At 39.4% G+C, this 19,704-nt stretch overlaps 1 protein-coding gene across 11 annotated transcripts in view; it reads left to right on the top strand.

Annotated features, from left to right (window-relative positions):
- The window catches only part of CDC42BPA (CDC42 binding protein kinase alpha), a 324,273-nt gene that overhangs the window by 171,500 nt on the left and 133,069 nt on the right, over nucleotides 1–19,704 (top strand). For all 11 annotated transcript variants that reach the window (XM_080824347.1, XM_080824346.1, XM_080824345.1 and 8 more), the window contains exon 11: nucleotides 15,203–15,325. In XM_080824347.1, coding sequence (XP_080680473.1) covers nucleotides 15,203–15,325 — 123 coding nt within the window. The remainder of the gene's footprint in view (nucleotides 1–15,202; nucleotides 15,326–19,704) is intronic.

The raw sequence follows: 19,704 nt of genomic DNA, 5'->3' as shown, positions 1-19,704 counted from the left end.
CTCTGAACCTTATTTTTTCTTCTCATTTGCTAACTTTGGGGTTAATTTATTCTTTTTGTAAAGGTCTTTGAAATGTAAGTTAGGTTATTTGAAATCTTTCTAATTTCTTAATATGTATATTTGTTGGTATAAACTTTCTCTCAGAGCTGCTTAATCCATCCATTCCACAAATTTGATGTGTTGCATTTTCATTTTCATTTGTTTTGAGAAAATTTTTTATTTCTTTTTATTTCTTCTTTGACCCAGTGGTTGTTTAAAATTATTTAATTTCCACATATTTGTAGATCTTCTCACTTTCCTCTTGATTTCTAATTTCATACCTTCCTGGTCAGAAAAGATAGTAGAATTTCTTCTTAAATTTTCTAACATTTGTTTTGTGTCCTATCATAGGATCTGTCCTGGGGAATGTCCTGTGTGTGCTTGTGAAGTGTGTGTATTTTGCTTCTGGTAGATGGAATGTTCTGTAATGTCTGTTCAAAGTCCATTTGTTCCAAAGTTGGGTTCGATTGCAACATTGCTTTGCAGATTTTCTGTCTGGATATCTGTCTGGTTCATCTGTTGCTGATAGTGCAGTAGTGAAGCCACCACCATTATTGTACTGTCTGCTTCTTCTTTAAGATGTTAGTATTTGCTGAATATATTCCAGTGCTTGTGTGTCAGGACTGTAAATATTTACAATTATTATATCTTCTTAATGTATTGACCCCTTTATCATTATGTAATGATCTTTATCTCATTTCCATTTCTGGCCTGAAGCCTATTTTGTCTGATGTAAGTGTGGCTATCCCCACTTTGTTTTGGTTTTCACTTGCTTGGATGCTTGAAATATTATCTTCCATCCTTCCACTTTGAGCCTGTGTGTATCTTCCAAGCTCATGAGTCTCCTTTAAGCAGCATATACTTGGGTCTTGTTTTTTTTTTTTTTATTTTTAGAAAGAAAGAGTGTGCATTTGCACAAGCAAGGGGAGAGGAAGGGTAGAAGGAGAGAATCTAGAGTAGGCTCCATGCCCAGCTTGTGGCTCCATCTCATGACCCTGAGATCATGACCTGAACCAAAATCAAGAGTCCAATGCTTAACCATCTCAACCACTCAGATGCCTCTTGTTCTTGTTTTTGTTTTGTTTTTAATCCATCCAGCCACTCTGTGCCCTTTTTATTAGTGACGTCAATCCATTTATGTTTAGAGTGATTATTGATATTTAAGCACTTACTACTACCGTTTTTATCTCTTGCCTCCTGGTTATTTTGTCTCTCTGTTATTTCTTTTATTTTTTTTTTTAAAGATTTTATTTATTTATTTGAGAGAAAGAAAGAGATAGAGATGGCAAGAGAAAGCACAAGTGGGGAGGGAGAGGGAGAAGCAGACTTCCCACTGAGCAGGGAGCCCAATGTGGCGCTTGATTCCAGAACCCTGGGATCATGACCTGAGCCAAAGGCAGACACTTAATTGACTGAGCCACCCAGGTGCCCCTCCATTGTTTCTTTTAACTTTTGTTTCTCTCTACCTTCCGGTTGGTGATTTTCCGTGATAATGGGCTCCTTCTTCCCCTTTATTGATTGATTATGTTATGTTAGTCACCATATAGTACATCATCAGTTTTTGATGTACTGTTCCATGATTCATTGTTTGCATATAATGCACAGTGCTCCTTGCAATCTGTGCCCTCCTTAATACCCGTCACTAGGCTCACCCATTCCTCTATCCCTCTCCCTTCTAAAACCCTCACTTTGTTTCCCAGAGTCCATAGTTGTCTCTTATGGTTCATTTCCTACTTTATTTCTCCCCCTTCATGTTTCTCTTCCTTCTCCTCATGTCCTCTATGCTATTCCTTATGTTCCACACATAAGTGAAACCATATCATAATTGACTTTCTCTGTTCAACTTATTTCACTCAGCATAATCTCCAGTTCCATCTATGTTGATGCAACAGTTGTGTATTCATCCTTTCTGATGGCTGAGTAATTCCATTTTGTATATGGACCACGTCTTCTTTATCCATTCATCTATTGAAGAGCATCTTGGCTCTTTTCACAGTTTGGCTATTGTGGACATTGCTGCTATTAACATTGGGGTACAGATGGCCCTTCTTTTCACTTTATCTGTATCTTTGGGATAAATACCCAGTAGTGCAATTCCTGGGTCATAGGATAGCTCTATTTTTTATTTTTTGAGGAACCTCCATACTGTTTTCCGAAGTGGCTGCACCAATTTGCATTCCCACCAACAGTGTGAGAGGGCTCCTCTTTCTCCGTAACTTCTCTAACATTTGTTGTTTCGTGCCTTGTCGATTTTTGCCAATCTAACTGGTGTAGGGTCTTATCTCCATTTAGTTTTGATTTGAATCTCCCTGATGGCTAATGATGATAAACACATTTTCTGTGTCTGTTAGCCATTTGTATGTCTTATTTGGAGAAGTGTCTATTCATCTCTTCTGCCCATTTTTTGACACGGTTATCTATTTTTTGGGTGTTGAGTTTGAGGAGTTATTTATAGATCTTGGATATCAGCCCTTTGTCTGTAGTGTCATTTGCAAATATCTTCTCCCATTCTGTGGATTGCCTCTTTGTTTTGTTGACTGTTTCCTTTGCTTGCAGAAGCGTTTAATCTGAATGAAGTCCCAAAAGCTCATTTTCGCTTTTGTTTCCCTTGCCTTTGGAGATGTGTGTCTTGAAAGAAGTTGCTGTGGCCGATGTCAAAGAGCTTACTGCCTATGTTCTCCTCTAGGATTCTGATAGATTTCTGTCTCACATTGAGGTCTTTCATCCATTTAGAGTTTGTCTTTGTGTATTGTGTAAGAGAATGGTCCACTTTCATTCTGTAGATAGCTGTCCAGTTTTCCCAGCACCATTTATTCAAGAGACTTTTTTCCATTGGATATTTTTTTCTGCTTTGTCAAAGATTAGTTGACCAGAGAGTTGAGAGTCCATATCTGGGCTCTCTACTCTTTTCCACTGGTCTATGTGTCTGTTTTTGTGCCAATACCATGCTGTCTTGGTGATCACAGCTTTGTAATATAGCTTGAAATCAGGCAATGTAATACCCCTAGCTTTGTTTTTCTTTCTCAACATTTCCTTAGCAATTTGGGGTCTTTTCTGGTTCCATACAAATTTTGGGATTGTTTATTACAGCATTTTGAAAAATGCCGTTGGTGTTTTGATCGGGATGGCATTGAAAGTATAGATTGCTCTGGGCAATATAGATATGTTAATTCAACAAACAAATATTCAAAAACAATGTTTATTCTTTGGATCCATGAGCGTGGAATGCTTTTCCATCTTTTTGTGTCTTCTTCAATTTCTTTAATGAGTGTTTTGTAGTTCCTGGAGTATAGATCCTTTACCTCTTTGATTAGGTTTATTCCCAGGTATCTTATGGTTTTTCTTGCTATTGTAAATGAAATTGATTCTCTAATTTCCCTTTCCACAGTTTCACTGTTCGTGTATAAGAAAGCAACTGATTTCTGTGCATTGATTTTGCATCCTGCCACATTACTGAATTGCTATATGAGTTCTAGTAATTTGGGGATGGAGACTTTCCAGTTTTCCACATAGAGTATCACATCATCTGCAAAAATGCCAATTTGAATACCTTTTATTTCTTTTTGCTGTCTGATTGCTTTTGCTAGGACTTCTGGTACTATGTTGAACAATAGTGGTGGGATTGGGCATCCTTGTCCTATTCCTGATCTCATTGGGAAGGCTCTCAGCTTTTCCCCATTGAGAATGATATTCACTCTGGGTTTTTCATGGATAGATTTTATGAAGTTGAGCAATGTTCCCTCTGTCCCTATTCTCTGAAGAGTTTTAATCAGGAAAGGATGCTGTATTTTGTCAGGTGCTTTTTCTGCATCAATTGAGAGGACCATGTGGTTCTTGTCTCTTTTCTTATTTATGTGCTCTATTGCGTTGATTTGCGAATGTTGAACCACCCTTGCAACCCACCTGTTCATGGTGGATAATGTTTTTAATATATTTTTAATATATTGTTGGATTCTGTTAGCTAGGATCTTGTTGAAAGTCTTGGCATCCATATTCATCAGGGATACTGGTCTGAAATTCTCCTTTTTGATGGGGTCTTTGCCTGGTTTGGGGATCAGGGTAATGTTTAATGTTGGCTTTGTAAAAAGAGTCTGGAAGTTTTCCCTCTGTTTCTATTTTTTGAAACAGCTTCAGGAGAATAGGTATTATTTCTTCTATGAATGTTTCCTAGAATTCCCCAGGGAATCCTTCAGGCCCTGGACTCTTTGTTTTTTTCAGAGGTTTTTGATCACTGCTTCAGTCTTGTTACTGGTTATGGATCTATTCAGGTTGTCAGTTTCTTCCTGTTTCCATCTTGGTGGTTTATAGGTTTCTAGGAATGCATCCATTTCTTCCATATTGCTTAATTTATTGTCATATAGCTGTTGACAATAATTTCTGACAATTGTATTTATTTCTTTGCTGTTATTCGTGATCCCTCCCCTTTCATTCATAATTTTATTATTTGGGTCCTTTCTCTTGTGACCAGTGGTTTATTGATCTTATTAATTCTTTCAAAGAAGCAGCTTCTAATTTCATTAATGTGTTCTACTGTATTTGTGGTTTCTAATTCATTGATTTTTGCTCTAATCTTAATTATTTCCCTTCCTGTGCATGGGTTAGGCTTAATATGTTGTTGATTCTCCAGATCTTTAAGGTGTAAAGATAGTTTGTGTATTCGGGATTTTTCTATTTTGAGTGAGGCTTGGATGACTATATATCCCTCCCTCCCCCCAGCCCTGTAGGACCGCCTTTGCCTTATCTCATAGGTATTGGATTGATGTGTCTTTGTTCTCATTGATTTCCATGAATTGACTTAAGTTCTTTGATTTCCTGATTGAGCCAAACATTCTTTTTTTTTTTTTTTTAAGATTTTATTTATTTATTTGAAAGAGAGAGAGGGAACACAAGCAGGGGGGTATGAGAGGGAGAAGCAGGCTTCCCGCTGAGCAGGGAGCCCAATGCGGGGCTCTATCCCAGGACCCCAGGATCATGACCTGAGCCAAAGGCAGACGCTTAATGACTGAGCCACTCAGGCACCCCGACCCAAACATTTTTGAGCAGGAAGGTCTTTAGTTTCCAAGTGTTTGAATCTCTTCCAATCTTTTTCTTGTGCTTGAGTTCCAGTTTCAAAGCATTGTGGTCTGAGAATATGCAGGGAATCATCTCAATCTTTTGGTTTCGGTTGAGACCTGATTTGTGATCCAGTATGTGGTCTATTCTGGAGAAAGTTCCATGTGTGCTCAAGAATGAATGTTCTGTTGTTTTAGGGTGGAATGTTCTGTATATATCTATGAGGTCCATCTGGTCCAGTGTGTCATTCAAAGCTCTTGTTTCTTTGTTGATCTTCTGCTTAGTTGCTCTGTCTGTTGCTGAGAGTGGAGCGTTAAGGTCTCCTACAGTTATTGTAAAGAGACAATTTACAATTATTGTAAAGAGACATCAATATGTCTCTTTATTTTGGTTAACAGTTGGCTTATGTAGTTGGCTGCTCCCATATTGGAGGCATAAATATTTACAATTGTTAGATCTTCTTGGTGGGTAGAGCCTTTCAGAATGATTTGATGTCCTTCTGTATCTCTGACTACAGTTTTTAACTTAAAATCTAATTTTACTGATATGAGAATTGTTACCCCAGCTTTCTTTTGAGGCCCGTTGACATGAAAGATGCTTCTCTACCCCTTCACTTTCAGTCTGGTTGTATCTTTGGTTCCAAATATGTCTCTTGTAGATAGTAGTCTTTATATCCAGTCTGCAACCCTATGCTGTTTTATGGGAGCATTTAGGCCATTCATGTTGAGAGTGGTTATTGTTAAGATTTTATTATCATCACGTTGCCTATGAAGTCCTTGTTTCTATGGTTTGTCTCTGTGTATCTCTGTTCTGAATCACTCTTGGGGTCCTTCTTCTTTTATAGAACCCCTCTTAATATTTTTTATAGGACCAGCTTGGTGGTCACATGTTCTTTTAGTCTCTCCTGGCCCTGGAAGCTTCTTACTTCTCCATCTATTCTGAATGACAGCCTTGCTGGATAAAGAATTCTTGGCTGCATGTTCTTCTCATTTAATACCCTAAATATGTCTTGCCAGCCCTTTCTGGCATGCCATATCTCTGTGGATAGGTTTGACGTTATTCTGATGTTCCTTTCTTTCTATGTAATGAATCTCTTCCCCCTAACTGCCCTTAAAATGGTTTCCTTGGTTCTAAGATTTGTGAGTTTTACTATTACATACCTGGACGTTGACCTGCCCTCCTTGATCTTGGAGGATGTCTTCTCTGCCTCTAGGACACGATTGCTTGTGTCATTCTCCAGATTGGGGAAGTTCTCGGCTATAATTTGATCAAATATATCTTCTGTCCTCTCTCTCTCTCCACCCCCCTCAGGGATCCCAATAATTCTGACATTGAATGTTTATCTAATTCTGTTTTCATGGATTTTAGGCTGTTTGTTCCAGGCATCTTACTGATCCTTCCTTTCTGTCAGTTTGTCTTCAAGATCACTAACTTGTTCTTCTACCTCATTTACCCCGAGTGTTAGTGTATCTAGATTAGATTGTATCCCATTGATAGCATTTTTAAGTTCTGCCAAATCTGCTCTCACTTATGCCCTTAACAAATCTATGTTGCCATTAATAGCTTTCTCCAGCCTGACTTTTGTCTTCATAACTGCTACTTTGAAGTCTATTTCTGACATCTTGCTTTAAATCCATATCTATTAGATCTGCTGGAGAGTCCCTTGTCTCTGGATCCTTTGTTTGTTGGGAATTCCTCCTCCTCTTCATTTTGTTGAGTTGTGGTTGGGGAGTTGTACAGCCAGAAATATCAACCATTGTCCACGCAAGGTGCACCCTGGGATGTTTCTGAGCATTTGGAAGTCACCGCCAAAAAGAAGAAAAAAAAATCCCAACCAAAATGAGCCCCAAGAGTAAGATTTTTTTTTTTTAAGATTTTATTTATTTATTTGACAGACAGAGATCACAAGTAGAGAGAGAGGGGGAAGCAGGCTCCCCACTGAGCAGGGAGCCTGATGCGGGGCTCGATCCCAGGACCCTGAGATCATGACCTGAGCCGAAAGCAGAGGCTTTAACCCACTGAGCCACCGAGGTGCACCCCCCCCAAGAGTAAGATTTATAAAGTATAACACCAAAAACAAATAAACTGATAAAAAGACTGACAAAAGAAAAAGAAAACCCAAAATAAAAATAATGGGTGGGGGGAGGTGATGGGATGGTGATTATAATCCGTTGATGTGGGCGAGGAAAGTTATTTCAGTTCTTCCTGGGTATATCTTGTTATCTTTGTTTGAGAACTCAACTTTACAGAGATACGGGGAAATTAAAACTGGTGTATATATATATAAAGGTAGTATTGAGTCGGGGGGAAAAGGACTACATTGAAGCTTTTATCTATATATATTTAAAAAAGGAAAAAAGTATATGTATGTAAAAGTTCAAGGTAAAAAGTTACTATGGAGTATGTTGTATTAAACATCTAGTTGAACCAAGAAGTAGGTTTAAAAACAAAACAAAACAAGAATCACGAGAAAGAATTTAAAAAAAGAGAGAGAGATAAAAGTTGTATCCAAGAAATGTACAGGCTGTGAGGCAGTACCAGGAGCTGAATATACTGTTTTCTCCTGGTGTTGGCATTTTACAGTTTTATGGGGACCCTGTGGTTGTTGTCCTCTTGTTCTTTTGGGTTGTCTTCCAGGGGAGGGGCCTGCCTGCATTGTTTTTCAGTTAATCCTGCTTGGGTGGAGTTGCCACACCCCGTATCAAGTGGCTTGGCTCCATGTAAACCAGTTTATCGAGTTTTTGTACTGTGGAGGCTTTTGTTCTCTGGCGGCTTTTCACCCCTTTTCAATGGAGGGAGTAAGAGCAAAGTAAACTGTCTGCACCCCGACCTCTGCTTCAGAGAGAGGCTTCAGTCTTCTCTCTGAGTCCTCCAGAAGACAGACTCCCTGTCTGCAAGCTCCGTTGAACACTGCAGCCTCCTACAGGCGGTTTGTGCCCCCAGCGACCCTCTCAGTGGTTGCCCTAGGCCCCCGCTTATCTCTGACCCCCCCATACCACCAAAACCACAGTGATACTGGTCCAGGTGAGCCCGCCTCCAGTGGCTGCTATTCTGGGGACCGTGGGCTCCAGTCCAAGCCAGGTCCTCTCAGTCGTGGCGGCAGGGCCGCCAGTCCCAGAGATCTCTGACTGAAGTTCGCACCAGGTCCTCTCAGGTGGGAGGGGGAGGGGGGAGCAGGCGGGTGGGCGCTACAGCCTTCCTGGAACCATGGGCATAGATCCGTGCCTGCAGCCCTCCATCCCAGCAATTGTCCCTTAAGCCCCTTTGTTCTGTTTGAGTGCTGTTACCAGTCCCTTCCCCTCTCATACCACCAGTCTCCAATCTATTGCTGGTCCCCAAGCACATGGCGCTTTCACATTGGGGTATTACTTTCCAGTGGCTTGCTTCTGGTGGCTCCCTTCCCCTTCTGTGTATCCTCCAAAATCTTTCTGCGCAATTCCAACTCTGTCTTTTGTACCTCTTGATTGATGATCCTCTGCCCCTGTAGAGATCCAGACATGTATGATCTTATATCTCAGGCTGATTTCATGGGTGTTCAGAGTGCTCTGGTAGATATCCAGCACAGTCAGGGGACTGGTTGAAGTAGGGTCCCCTACTCCTCTACCATCTTGCCCCCCTCCTCATCATCTCATCTTTAAATAGATGGTTGCATTTGTCTGAATGGGTAAGGGAAGTCCTCCTTCTCCCATTTTCATGTTTTGTGTCTCTGCTCTTGATTTTTGCCATGTGGTGAGCATGAGGTTAGCATAAAATGTCTCCTGGATAAACTCGTCCTTTCTCTGCTGAAAGCAACTTACATTCGTTCACCTATAAGTGTTCCATCCTTTAAGACACCCCTTTCAGGGATACCTGGGTGGCTCAGTCAGTTAAGCGTCTGCCTTTGGCTCAGGTCATGATCCCAGGGTCCTTGGATCAAGTCCCACATCGGGCTCCTTGCTCAGCTGGAAGCCTGCTTCTTTGTCTACCTCTGCCTGCCTGTTCTCTCTCTCTCTCTCTCTCTCTCTGACAAATAAATAAATAAAATCTTAAAAAAAATATTCCCCTTTTATATTCCTGGTGTCACAAATTATCTTTATTGTTACGAATTTTTAACCAAGTTGTAGCAGTTATAGTTTTTGTTTGTTTGTTTTTTAAAGATTTTATTTATTTGAGAGAGAGAGCATGAGAGGGGTGAGGGGGTGAGGGGGAACCCGACTCCCTGCTGAGCAGAGGGCCCGGTGTGGGACTTGATCCTGGGACTCCAGAATTATGACCTGAGCCACCCAGGTGCCCAGTTATAGTTATTTTTAATGCCCCTTTCCATTAACATTTATGCTACAATTAAATATGTAATGGTATTCTGAAAGAGTTACAGTACTCTAATTCTGAATGTCTGTTTATCATCTTAATCAGAATTTTTTCATTTTTTTCATTTCAGTTTTAAGAGCTCTTTTCAACAAGGCAGGTCTGGTGGTGGTAAACTCCCCCAGTTACGGTTTATTTTGGAAAGCCTTTATCTCTCCTTCATATCGGAAGGATAGCTTTGCTGGATAGAATATGTTTGGCTGGGGGGTTTTATCTCTCAGTACTTTGGATATATCATTCCACTGTCCTGGTCTGTAGTTTTTCCTGGGATATCTGCTGAAACCATCATGGGTGGAGGTCACCTCCTTTTCCCCCTGGTTGCCTTTAAAATTCTTTATCATTGACTCTTGACAGTTTCATTATAAGGTATATTAGTGAAGGTCTTTTTACATTGAGATGGGAAGGTGTTCTTTTTGGCTGTGTGGACGTACATGTCCAGCTGTCTCCCCAGTTTGGGGAAGTTCTCAAGAATTATTTCTTTAAATAAACTACCACTCAGCTATGGTGTCGCCATTTTCCTTAGGGTTTCTCGTCTAATGGAGTATGATAACTCTTGTAGCATTTTTTCACTTCTTAAAAATCTCCAGTCTCTCTCCTCTCCCACCAGAATCATTTCTAGATTCCTGCCTTCCAAATTGCATGTTCTCTCTTCCATCTGATCTGCAGTTTCCAATGCTTTCTAGTGCACTCTTTATCTCATATACTGAGTCCTTCAGCTTCAAAATTTGTTTGCTTTTCTCATAATTTCAACCTCTTTGATTAATTTTATTCCTGAATTCATTGAACTGCCCTTCTGAGTTTTCTTGTAGCTCATTGAATTTCTTCATAACTGCTATTTTGAATCTTTTATCAGTGAGAATATAGTGTTTTGTGTCTTTGAGTTTGGTTGGATAGGACTTTTCTTTTTGTGAAACCCTATTACTGTGATTTTTTTCATAGTGTATCGTGAAGTGAAGCTCTGCTGTCATATTTGTGATAGCAAACACCTGTCCTGCTTAGGCAAGGTTTTGTTTCCTTGGATTCTAAGGGTTAAGCGAGTGGTCAGTCAGAAGCCTTTCTTTTGCTGTCCAGAAGGTGGTGCTGTAGCACAAGTTTTTGGTTTCTCCTGGTGTTCTAACCGGGAATGGAGCTAAGACAAGGCTGGTTTGCAGTTTTCATTGGACTCAACCTACATTTGGTTTCAAATATCACAAAGGGAGATCTACACAGAGCCTGGCTAGGGTTCTCTCTTCCTCACTCCATCAACTGTGGGAGATTTATTCTCCCCTGAAGCCTCCTACCTCCTGCCATTTTGGTATCTGACAAATGGGTTGATTGGGACACTGGCCATGTATTAGAGACAGACTCTTTTCCTCGGGCAAGACTGTTTCTGAAATACTCTAATACTGGAGGAGCCTTCAGTCTGAGTTTTAGAAGCTGCTAAATTCCCATGCAGTCTCCAGGTACCACAAATGTGTCACGATAAAATAGTGCCACATATTTAGGGATCTTGAGGTTTCCAAATTGTTTCTGCAGCCCCACCCATTCTCCAGAAGTTGTCATGTGTTTTCATTCCCAAGTGAGATCCCTTAATATAGGCAACCTGGAGTCTAAGCCTGCTCACAGAATCAGGCAAAATTTAGAAGTCAGAGGTAGCTGCCAGTCCTCTCGCCTCAGAATGGCCTGAGCCTTTCTGTTCTATCGTACTTATTCCTCTCTGCTTTCTCAGATATGTGATTTCTGTAAAAATAAGATTTTTGCAAGTTATGTATTTTTACTTTTTCTGGCAGGAATGAGAGACCTGGTGCTTCCTACTCCTTCCTTTTCTGAATGAGAAATTCCTGTAGGGGCGCCTGGGTGGCTCAGTGGGTTAAAGCCTCTGCCTTCGACTCAGGTCATGATCCCAGGGTCCTGGGATCGAGCCCCACATCGGGCTCTCTGCTCAGCAGGGAGCCTGCTTCCCCCTCTCTCTCTGCCTGCCTCTCTGCCTACTTGTGATCTCTATCTGTCAAATAAATAAATAAATAAATCTTTAAAAAAAAAAAAAGAAAGAAAGAAATTCCTGTATACCAGCTTTTTTGATGTTTTATATTACCTAACGTTTCTTAGAAACTATCATTATGTGTGATTGCTATCATTTGCACCAAGCAAGAGCAGTGAAGATGTGGGATCATTGCCTTTTTGTATTAACGCCTGTTTCATGCAGCGGCATAGGTTTACATCAGGCTGCTTCATCCATTTATCAGCTATTTCTTGAACACTGACCACCCAGAACCTGTTCTGCACATGACTGCAGATGTAACAGTGAGCAGAAAACGAGAAAAATACTTGCCCATGCAGTGCTTACATTCTACTTTGAGGAGACCAAGGCAAAATGAAATACAAAGCAAGGTCATCAGCTGAGAACGAGGAAGGTGGAGAGTGTATCAGATTTTTGATGAGAAAAAGAGAATATGTGAAATGGTCAGTTTAGAGAAGAGAAGAGTAAATGGTCTGGGGACACAGCTGAGGACTGCCAGTCGTTTCCAAGCTGTTGGATGTCAGAAGACATGAATTTGAAGTGACTTTGTGTTCTTCAGCCTCTTTGTCAGCTTCTCGGGTGGGAGCACAAGTCAGACAGTCAGAGTCTGCCAAGATTGGGGCCTTCTAGGGTGGGAGTCATGGAGGAGAGGAAGGCAAAGAGATGGAAGGTGTGTGTGCGCGAAGCAGGGATTATAGCGATGGACCACGGAATCTAACTTGGGTAAATAAGGAAGAAAAGAGAAAAACAGAGTAACATTAGGACAGTGGATTTAATCTCTTGGTGGGAATGAGCATCACCGAAGTGGTCGCTGGAGTAGTAAGCACACTGTAAAGATGAGATAGAGAATGTTATACTTGAAACCAAGTACAGTTATTAAATAATGGAAAAGTGTACAGTAGCATTTCTCAGTAGGTGGACTACTAGCACTTGGAGCAGGGTGATTCTTTGATGAGGGAGACTTTCACATTTTCTAAGATACTGAGCTCTCTTGGTCCCCAGGCACTTAAATACCTTTAGCCATCTCCTAGCTACACCTGTTTCAACATCCACACTCCCTGCTGCATAAGCACATGAACATTTCTAAGCTCAGATGAGGTGAGAACCATGGGTCTAGGGTATGACCAGTAGGTTTCATGGTTTTGCAGGAGATCAGCTAGGTTGTTTTGGGCTGCAAATTGTAGAATTCTTAGATAATACAGATTTGTTATCTCAGGATGTTTGAAGTTAGTGCCAATAGTGAGGTTAGCTTCTCTATGATTTTCTTGGCTTTCCTCTCATGATTCTACCATATGCCAAAATTCTAAATTTTGTCTGCACACATGTGGAGACCTAAAGAAGGTCTTTCCTTGCTTCTTTTCATCCATCTGGGAGGCCCCCTAGTGGACTTCTTATCAAGGGACTATAGTTCTCACTGGGTCACATACCTAATTCTTAACCAGTACTGGCAACATAGAATAGGTCCACCATGATTGATTTAAACCATCTTGAGTTTTGACTGGCCTACTTTGTCAGTGTGCCTGAATTTGGTTCACAAGCAAGAGGGTAAAGCCCCAGCCGTGTCTGTATGGGGGATTTGTGTGCCTGAGAAGCCAGAGTGGATTGTCTATTTTTGATGTTATAGTCACTAAGAATGATAATTAAAAGGGGAGGGTTGTAATGAAAGAAGGGCAGTCAGTTAACAATGTGTGAAATTGTTAGTCAAAGACAGAATAAAAAAGACAATGGATAATAACTTCAGCAGATGAGTAATGGGCATTTTAGCAGACTGGGGTTTATAGGGTGGACAGAAGTAGGAAAGAGGAGCCAGGATAGCTACCTACCTCCATGCCCTGCAGGATGTGGAGTCTAGGAGGAAAAGGAGCTGTTACTGGTATCCGCCGGATATCTTTATGTTTCCCTTTTTCTTCTTCTAACTTAGATATCTTTCTAATGTGTGTGTGTGTATGTGTGTGTATTTTTTTTTTTTTTTTTTTTTTTTTTTTAGAGAGAGAGCATGTGTATATGTGCGTGTGTGAGTGTGGTGGAGGGAGGGGTAGAGGGAGAGGGGGAGAGAGAGAGAGAGAGAATCTTAAGCAGACTCAGCACTGATCATGAGCCCCACATGTGCGGGGCTCAGTCTTACCACCCTGAGGTCACGACTTGAACCGAAATCAAGAGTTAAGTCGTTTAACTTACTGAGCCACCCAGGTGCCCTCTTAGATAATTTTTTAAAACAAATAAAGGATATTCTTTTAAAAATAGTAAGTACAAAATGCATTGATATTTACCATGTTTTGAACCCGAAAAGAAAAGACTAAGAAGTACTTATTGGATGTAGAAGATCATGGTTGATACACCATAAGTATATCTTACACCTTTAATTCAAATTAACCAATATTTATGCATACAAAGATCATGATACTATTCTCTGTACAGATGGTGAAAACTAATTAGAAAATCTCCCTCCTCTGAAGGCCACAGTATTTTGGAACTCGTGTATGTGTTTACTAAAATGCGCATTACTTGTTTGCTGGTGTTATTATGTGTGTGTGTGTGTGTGTACGTGTGTGTATATATATTATGTATATGTGTGTGTGCACACACACATATATACATGTACACACATATATTAAACATCAGTAATACATATAAGTAATAATATGGTATGTAAGCAATAATATAGGTTACATTAAGACAATATATAAATAATGTAAGTAGTATAAAGCAATAAGTAATGATTTGTACTAACCAAAAATTATGGTGAGGTAATTAAGGTAGAGGCTTATTATTTCAGACCCTCCATAAGATAGCACAATAACTATTTTAGGACAAAGGTGGTTCATTTCTGATAAAATTCTGTAAAGTTTTCTTTTTTTCCGTATCTTCTGATAATATCTAGGACTAAACCTTAGTAGAGTTAATGTTTCTTGAATACCTTGCATCTTCTGATTAGAACCACAAGAATAATCTCTATTTGAACAAAATCAATGAGCCAAAATCATCTATAGGTGGGCCTCAACTTTCATAACTAGAATTTGGAGGCCAGCATTTCCGTATATCGTATACACTTGACCCTTGAAACAATGTGGGTTTGAATTGGGAGGGTCTTGTGGATTTTTTTTTTTTTTGTATAAATACAGTACAGCCATGTGTTTTCTCTTCCTTATGATTTTCTCAGTAACATTTCCTTCTTTTCAGCTTGCCTGATTGTGAGAATACAGTATAATATACTGTATAATACATACAGCATAAAAAGTATGTGTCAATCAACTGTTGTGTAATTGGTAAGGTTTCTGGCCAGCAGGACTCAGTTGTAACTCAGTTGTTAAGTTTTTGGGTCAGAAGTTATACATAGATTTTCAACTGCATTGGGAGGGGGGCTCAGGGCCCCCAAACACCCCACCCCTGTATTGTTCAAGGTCAACTGTAATAACATCTCTAAACCACCCTTGACACACCAGACTCTGTTTTTAATGCATCATCTGACATAGGAAGTTTTGGGGGTTATCACACGATGACACTTCCTACTAGGATGAATGGGGGCTGAATGGTTATTGACTCACTGGTAGAATTCACCAGCAGTGTTTGAGTTTTACAGTTTTAAAGAAACATGCATCAGAATTTTGAGACTTAATTGTGATGTGTTTACATGCTTTTTGTTGCTAGTTAGATGTTTTGATCAGAATTATATAAGGATTTCTCTAGAAAGAAATGCATTGCTCTTAGCTTTAAAAGTTTAAAATATGGCCATATTTCTCATTTTTTCTTTCATTCTCTCTTTTTAAGAGTCAACACAGACTGTTCAAGCTCTACAGTATTCAACTGCTGATGGTCCGCTAACAGCAAGCAAAGATTTAGAAATAAAAACCTTAAAGGAAGAAATTGAAAAACTGAGGAAACAAGTAAGAGGTAAATTTCTGTAATTCACTATTAATTCAATTTAGTAGTTTTTTTAAAAAAATGTCTTATTGACACAAAACATTTATTGAGTGCCTGTCATGTGTTGCATGATATGAGCTTTAGAGCCGTGGGGGAAGAGCAAGTAAGAATGGTTTCTGCTGGGGGCGCCTGGGGGGCTCAGTTGGTGGAGCATCTGACTCTTGATCCAGCTCAGGTCATGATCTCAGGGTCGTGGGATCGAGCCCTGTGTAGGGCTCTGTGCTCAGTGGGGAGTCTGCTTGAGATTCTCTCTCTTCCCTCTGTTCCCCAACTCCTCCAGCCCCCTACCCCCCAAATGCGCTCTGTCTCTCTCTCTCTCTCTCTCTCTCTCTCAAAAACAAAAACAAAAACAAAACATGTTTCTGCTTCCAGGGAGCTCACATTTTGGTCTGGTGAAAAAACAGATTTGCTATACATGTGGAAAGGTTGTGAGAAAAAGAAGCATATGTACATTTAGGAGGGGCACCTAACCATGGTTGAAGTTAACAGAGATGATGTTTCGAAGACCTGTTCGTTTGTCACATTTAGTTGGAATCTGTCTGGCTGAACATATATGCGAGTAGGGGAAGGAGTGTTAGAAGTGAGGAAGCAGGACAGTGTAGACAACGGAACCACATGTATGCAGATATCAAGGCATGTGAAAATTTATTTTCTTCCTAACAGTTCCTTTCAGCATATCGATGAGATTTAATTAAAATTAATTTGGACAATGGTTGATAAGCCTCTTACATCCATTCATGCATTTATTCTTTTCCTTCATCAAATATTTATTGGGCATCTGGTGTGTGCCAGGTATTGTTTTAGCCTCTTGGGAGGTAGTACCAAACAAAATTAAGAAAATCTTTGTTTTGCTGGGGTGGAAGACACACAACAGACATCAAACAATAATTGTATAACTTTGTAAATGATACAGCATATGAGAAAGGGTAAAGTTCTTAGCCATACAGAAGGATAAAGCAGAGTGGGTCAGAAGTATGAGTATAAAATTCTATAATTTTAGGTAGGGTGGTGTGGGTGTAAGCCTCACTGAGGAGAGAGGTAACATGTGAACAAAAACTTGAAGACAGTAAGGGCTTAGCTATGCAGTTAAATGCGAAATTCATGTCCCAGGCAGAGGGGCCAGCCAGTGCAAAGACCCTGAAGTCAGAATCTGCCTCAAGAGTGCAGTTAGTACCCAGAGGACAGTATGGCTGGAGCAGGAGGAACAAGCAGGGGAGAGTGGAGGAGGGTGAGGCCAGAGAAGTAAAGGGTTGGGGAGAGCTTGTGGCCTGATCCCTAGAGTCTCACCGACTGTTACAAGGTTTTGGCTTTTTCAGTCAGTGTAATGGGAGCCTTTTGCAGCGGTTAGAGGCACGGCACCTTACCTAAGTATAAGGAAAGAGAAAAATGTACTAGTTTAGCTAGGATTGTCAGACCTCCAGAAATACCATTTTAAGACCAAAATAAGTGAAGGAGAAGGAAGAATCTCATACAGGGTCTTTTATAAAAAGGACTATTTAAAATGCCATGTTAATACTTTGCTTGTATTAAATACACATGGAGCTCTTAAATTCGATTATTTATGCTGTTATTTTTAAAGTGACTGTCTTCCTAAGAGATATCTATTTATCACATTTCTGTAGCTTTATCTTTCTAAAATTAAGTTAGGTTGGGAATATGATAAGCAGAATCCTTTGCTTTGCTATGAACAACAATTCATTAAAAGCAGTGAATGTGTTAGAGTTCTTTGACATTGAAAAGGCAGTAGAGCACAAGACACATTGAAAAGGCAGCTGGGGTGGTCAGTGATTTATCTTTAAAGAGGCTAAATGGTTTGGGATGACTTCTTCATAAGCCCATCTTACTTATTAGCTCAAAGAGGGTTTGTCTTTTTTAATTGATTCCTTAGGATTTTCTATGCTGATCATCATGCATCTGCAAATAGTAACAGTTGTATTTTTGCCTGTTTGATCTGTATGCTTTTTATTTCTTTTTATTTAACTGGCTAGAATTTGCAGCACTATGTTGAAGAAGAGGGTGAGAACAGACATCCTGGCTTCCTGAGAGGGGTAGCATTCAATTCAATCTTTCACTCTCACGTGCAATATTAGCTACAGGTTTTTTACTGATACTTTACCAAGTAAGAAGTTCCCATCTAGTTCTATATTTCTAAGGGTTTTTATTGCAAATGGTTGTTGAAATTTGTTGAATATTTTTTTGTATTTATTGATAGGAATATGTGATTTTTTTTTCCTGTAGTTAACCTGTTAATATGGTGGATAGATTGGTTGATTTTGAAATATTGAACCAAATTTATTTCCATAGAATATACACATTACTGGTCATGGTGTGTAATTATTTTTACATATTACTGAATTTTATTCCTAGTATTTTGGTAAGCATTTTTGCATTCATATACATGAGGGATATTGGCCTTTGGTTTTCTTTCTCTTTATTTTTACTGCCTTGGTTTTTGTTCTTTTGTTTTCTTACTGAGATATAATTGACATACATTATATTAGTTTTAGGTATACACATAGTGATTCAGTATTTGCATATTTCGTGAAATGATCGGTGCAGGAAGTCCAGTTAACTCCCAGAAGTACACATAATTACAGAATTACAGAATTTTTTTCTTGTGATTAGAAATTTTAAGAGCTATTCTCTCTTATACATTCATTTTAAATGTATAGTATGGTCTCATTCACTGTAGTCCTTGTGCTATACATTACACTCCTAAGACAGACTTATTATGTAACTAGAGGCTTGTACCTGTAGATCACCTTTATTTACCCCTTAACTTGCCCTGCACCCCTGCCTCTTGGAACCACCAATCTATTCTCTGAGTTCAGTTTTGTTTCGTTTTTGTCTTTGTTTTTATTTTTAGATTCCAAATGTAAGTGAGATCATTACAGTATTTGTCTTTCTTTTACTTATTTCACTTAGCATAATTCCCTCAGGGTCCATCACTGTTGTTGGAAAAGGCAAGGTATACTTCATTTCAGTGGCTCAGTAATATTCCATGTACATATACCCCACAGTTTCTTCATCTGTTTGTCCATCAGTGGACATTTAGGTTGCTTCCATGCCTTGTGAATAATGCACAGAACATGGAAATGCATATATCTTCGCAGTTCCCTGTTTTTGTTTTCTTTGGATAAATACTCAGAAGTGGAATTGCTGAAACCTGTGGTAGTTCTGTTTTTAATTTTTTGAGGAAACTCCTTGCTCTTTTCCGAAGTGGCTACATCAATTTACATTTCCACCAACAGTGCACAGATATTGCCTTTTATCCACATCCTTGCCAGATCTTGTTATTTCTTATTTTTTGAATAACAGCCATTCTAGTAGATGCAAGGTGATCTCTCACTGTGGTTTTTATTTGCATTTCCCTGATAATTTATGATGTTGTACCTTTTCATGTACCTATTGGCCATCTATATGTCTTCTTTGGAAAAAATGTCTATTCAGATCCTTTGCCCATTTTAAAAATTGGATTATTTGTTTGCTATTGAGTTTATGAATTTTTAATCTACATTTTTGGGCCACCTGGGTGGCTCAGTCAGTTAAGCATCTGCCTTCAGCTCAGGTCACGATCTCAGGGTCCTGGGTTTGAGCCACATGTTGGGCTCCCTGCTTGGTGGGGAACCTGTTTCTCCCTCTCCACGCCCCCACCTCCCCACTCATGTTCTCTTTCAGTATCTATCTCTCTCAAATAAATAAATAAAATCTTTCAAAAAAGAAAAAAGAAAATATATTTTTAATATTAATCCCTTATCAGATAAATGATTGGTGAATATTTTCTCCCATCCATTGGTTTCCTTTTTATTTTGTTGATGGTTTTCTTTGCTCTTTGGAAGTAAGTTTGATGTAGTCCACTTGTTGATTTTTGCTTTTGGTGCTCCTTGTGTGGCTGTGGTATCCGTGTAATGCTGGCCACGTAAAATGAGTTTGGAAAGATCTCCTCCTCTTCCATTTTTTAGAAGAGTTTGAAAGGGATTGGTATAATTCTTTTTTAAAATGTTTGGTAGAATTCATCAGTAAAATCATCAGGTCCTGGGTTTTTCTTTCATCGTTCTTACTCATTATTGGTTTGTTCAGATTTATTAATTTATTCATAGTTCGGTCTTACTTGATTGTATGTTTCTATAAATTTACCAATTTCTTCTAGGTTATCCAGTTTACTGGCATGTGATCATTCATAGTAATCTCTAGTAGTCTCAGAGTAGAAATACAAATGCCTTTGTATTTCTGTGCTGCCCATTTAAATGTTTCCTCTTCCATTTCTGATTTTAATTTGTATGAATTCCCCCCCCTTTTCTTTTAACCTACCTAAAGTTTTGCCAATTTTGACTGTCTTTTCAGAAAAC

The sequence above is a fragment of the Martes martes genome, assembly GCF_963455335.1.
Source record: "Martes martes genome assembly, chromosome: 15".
NCBI lineage: Eukaryota > Metazoa > Chordata > Mammalia > Carnivora > Mustelidae > Martes > Martes martes.
The sequence above is the reverse complement of the archived record's forward strand: the minus strand, read 5'-3'. Positions and strand labels throughout refer to the sequence as shown.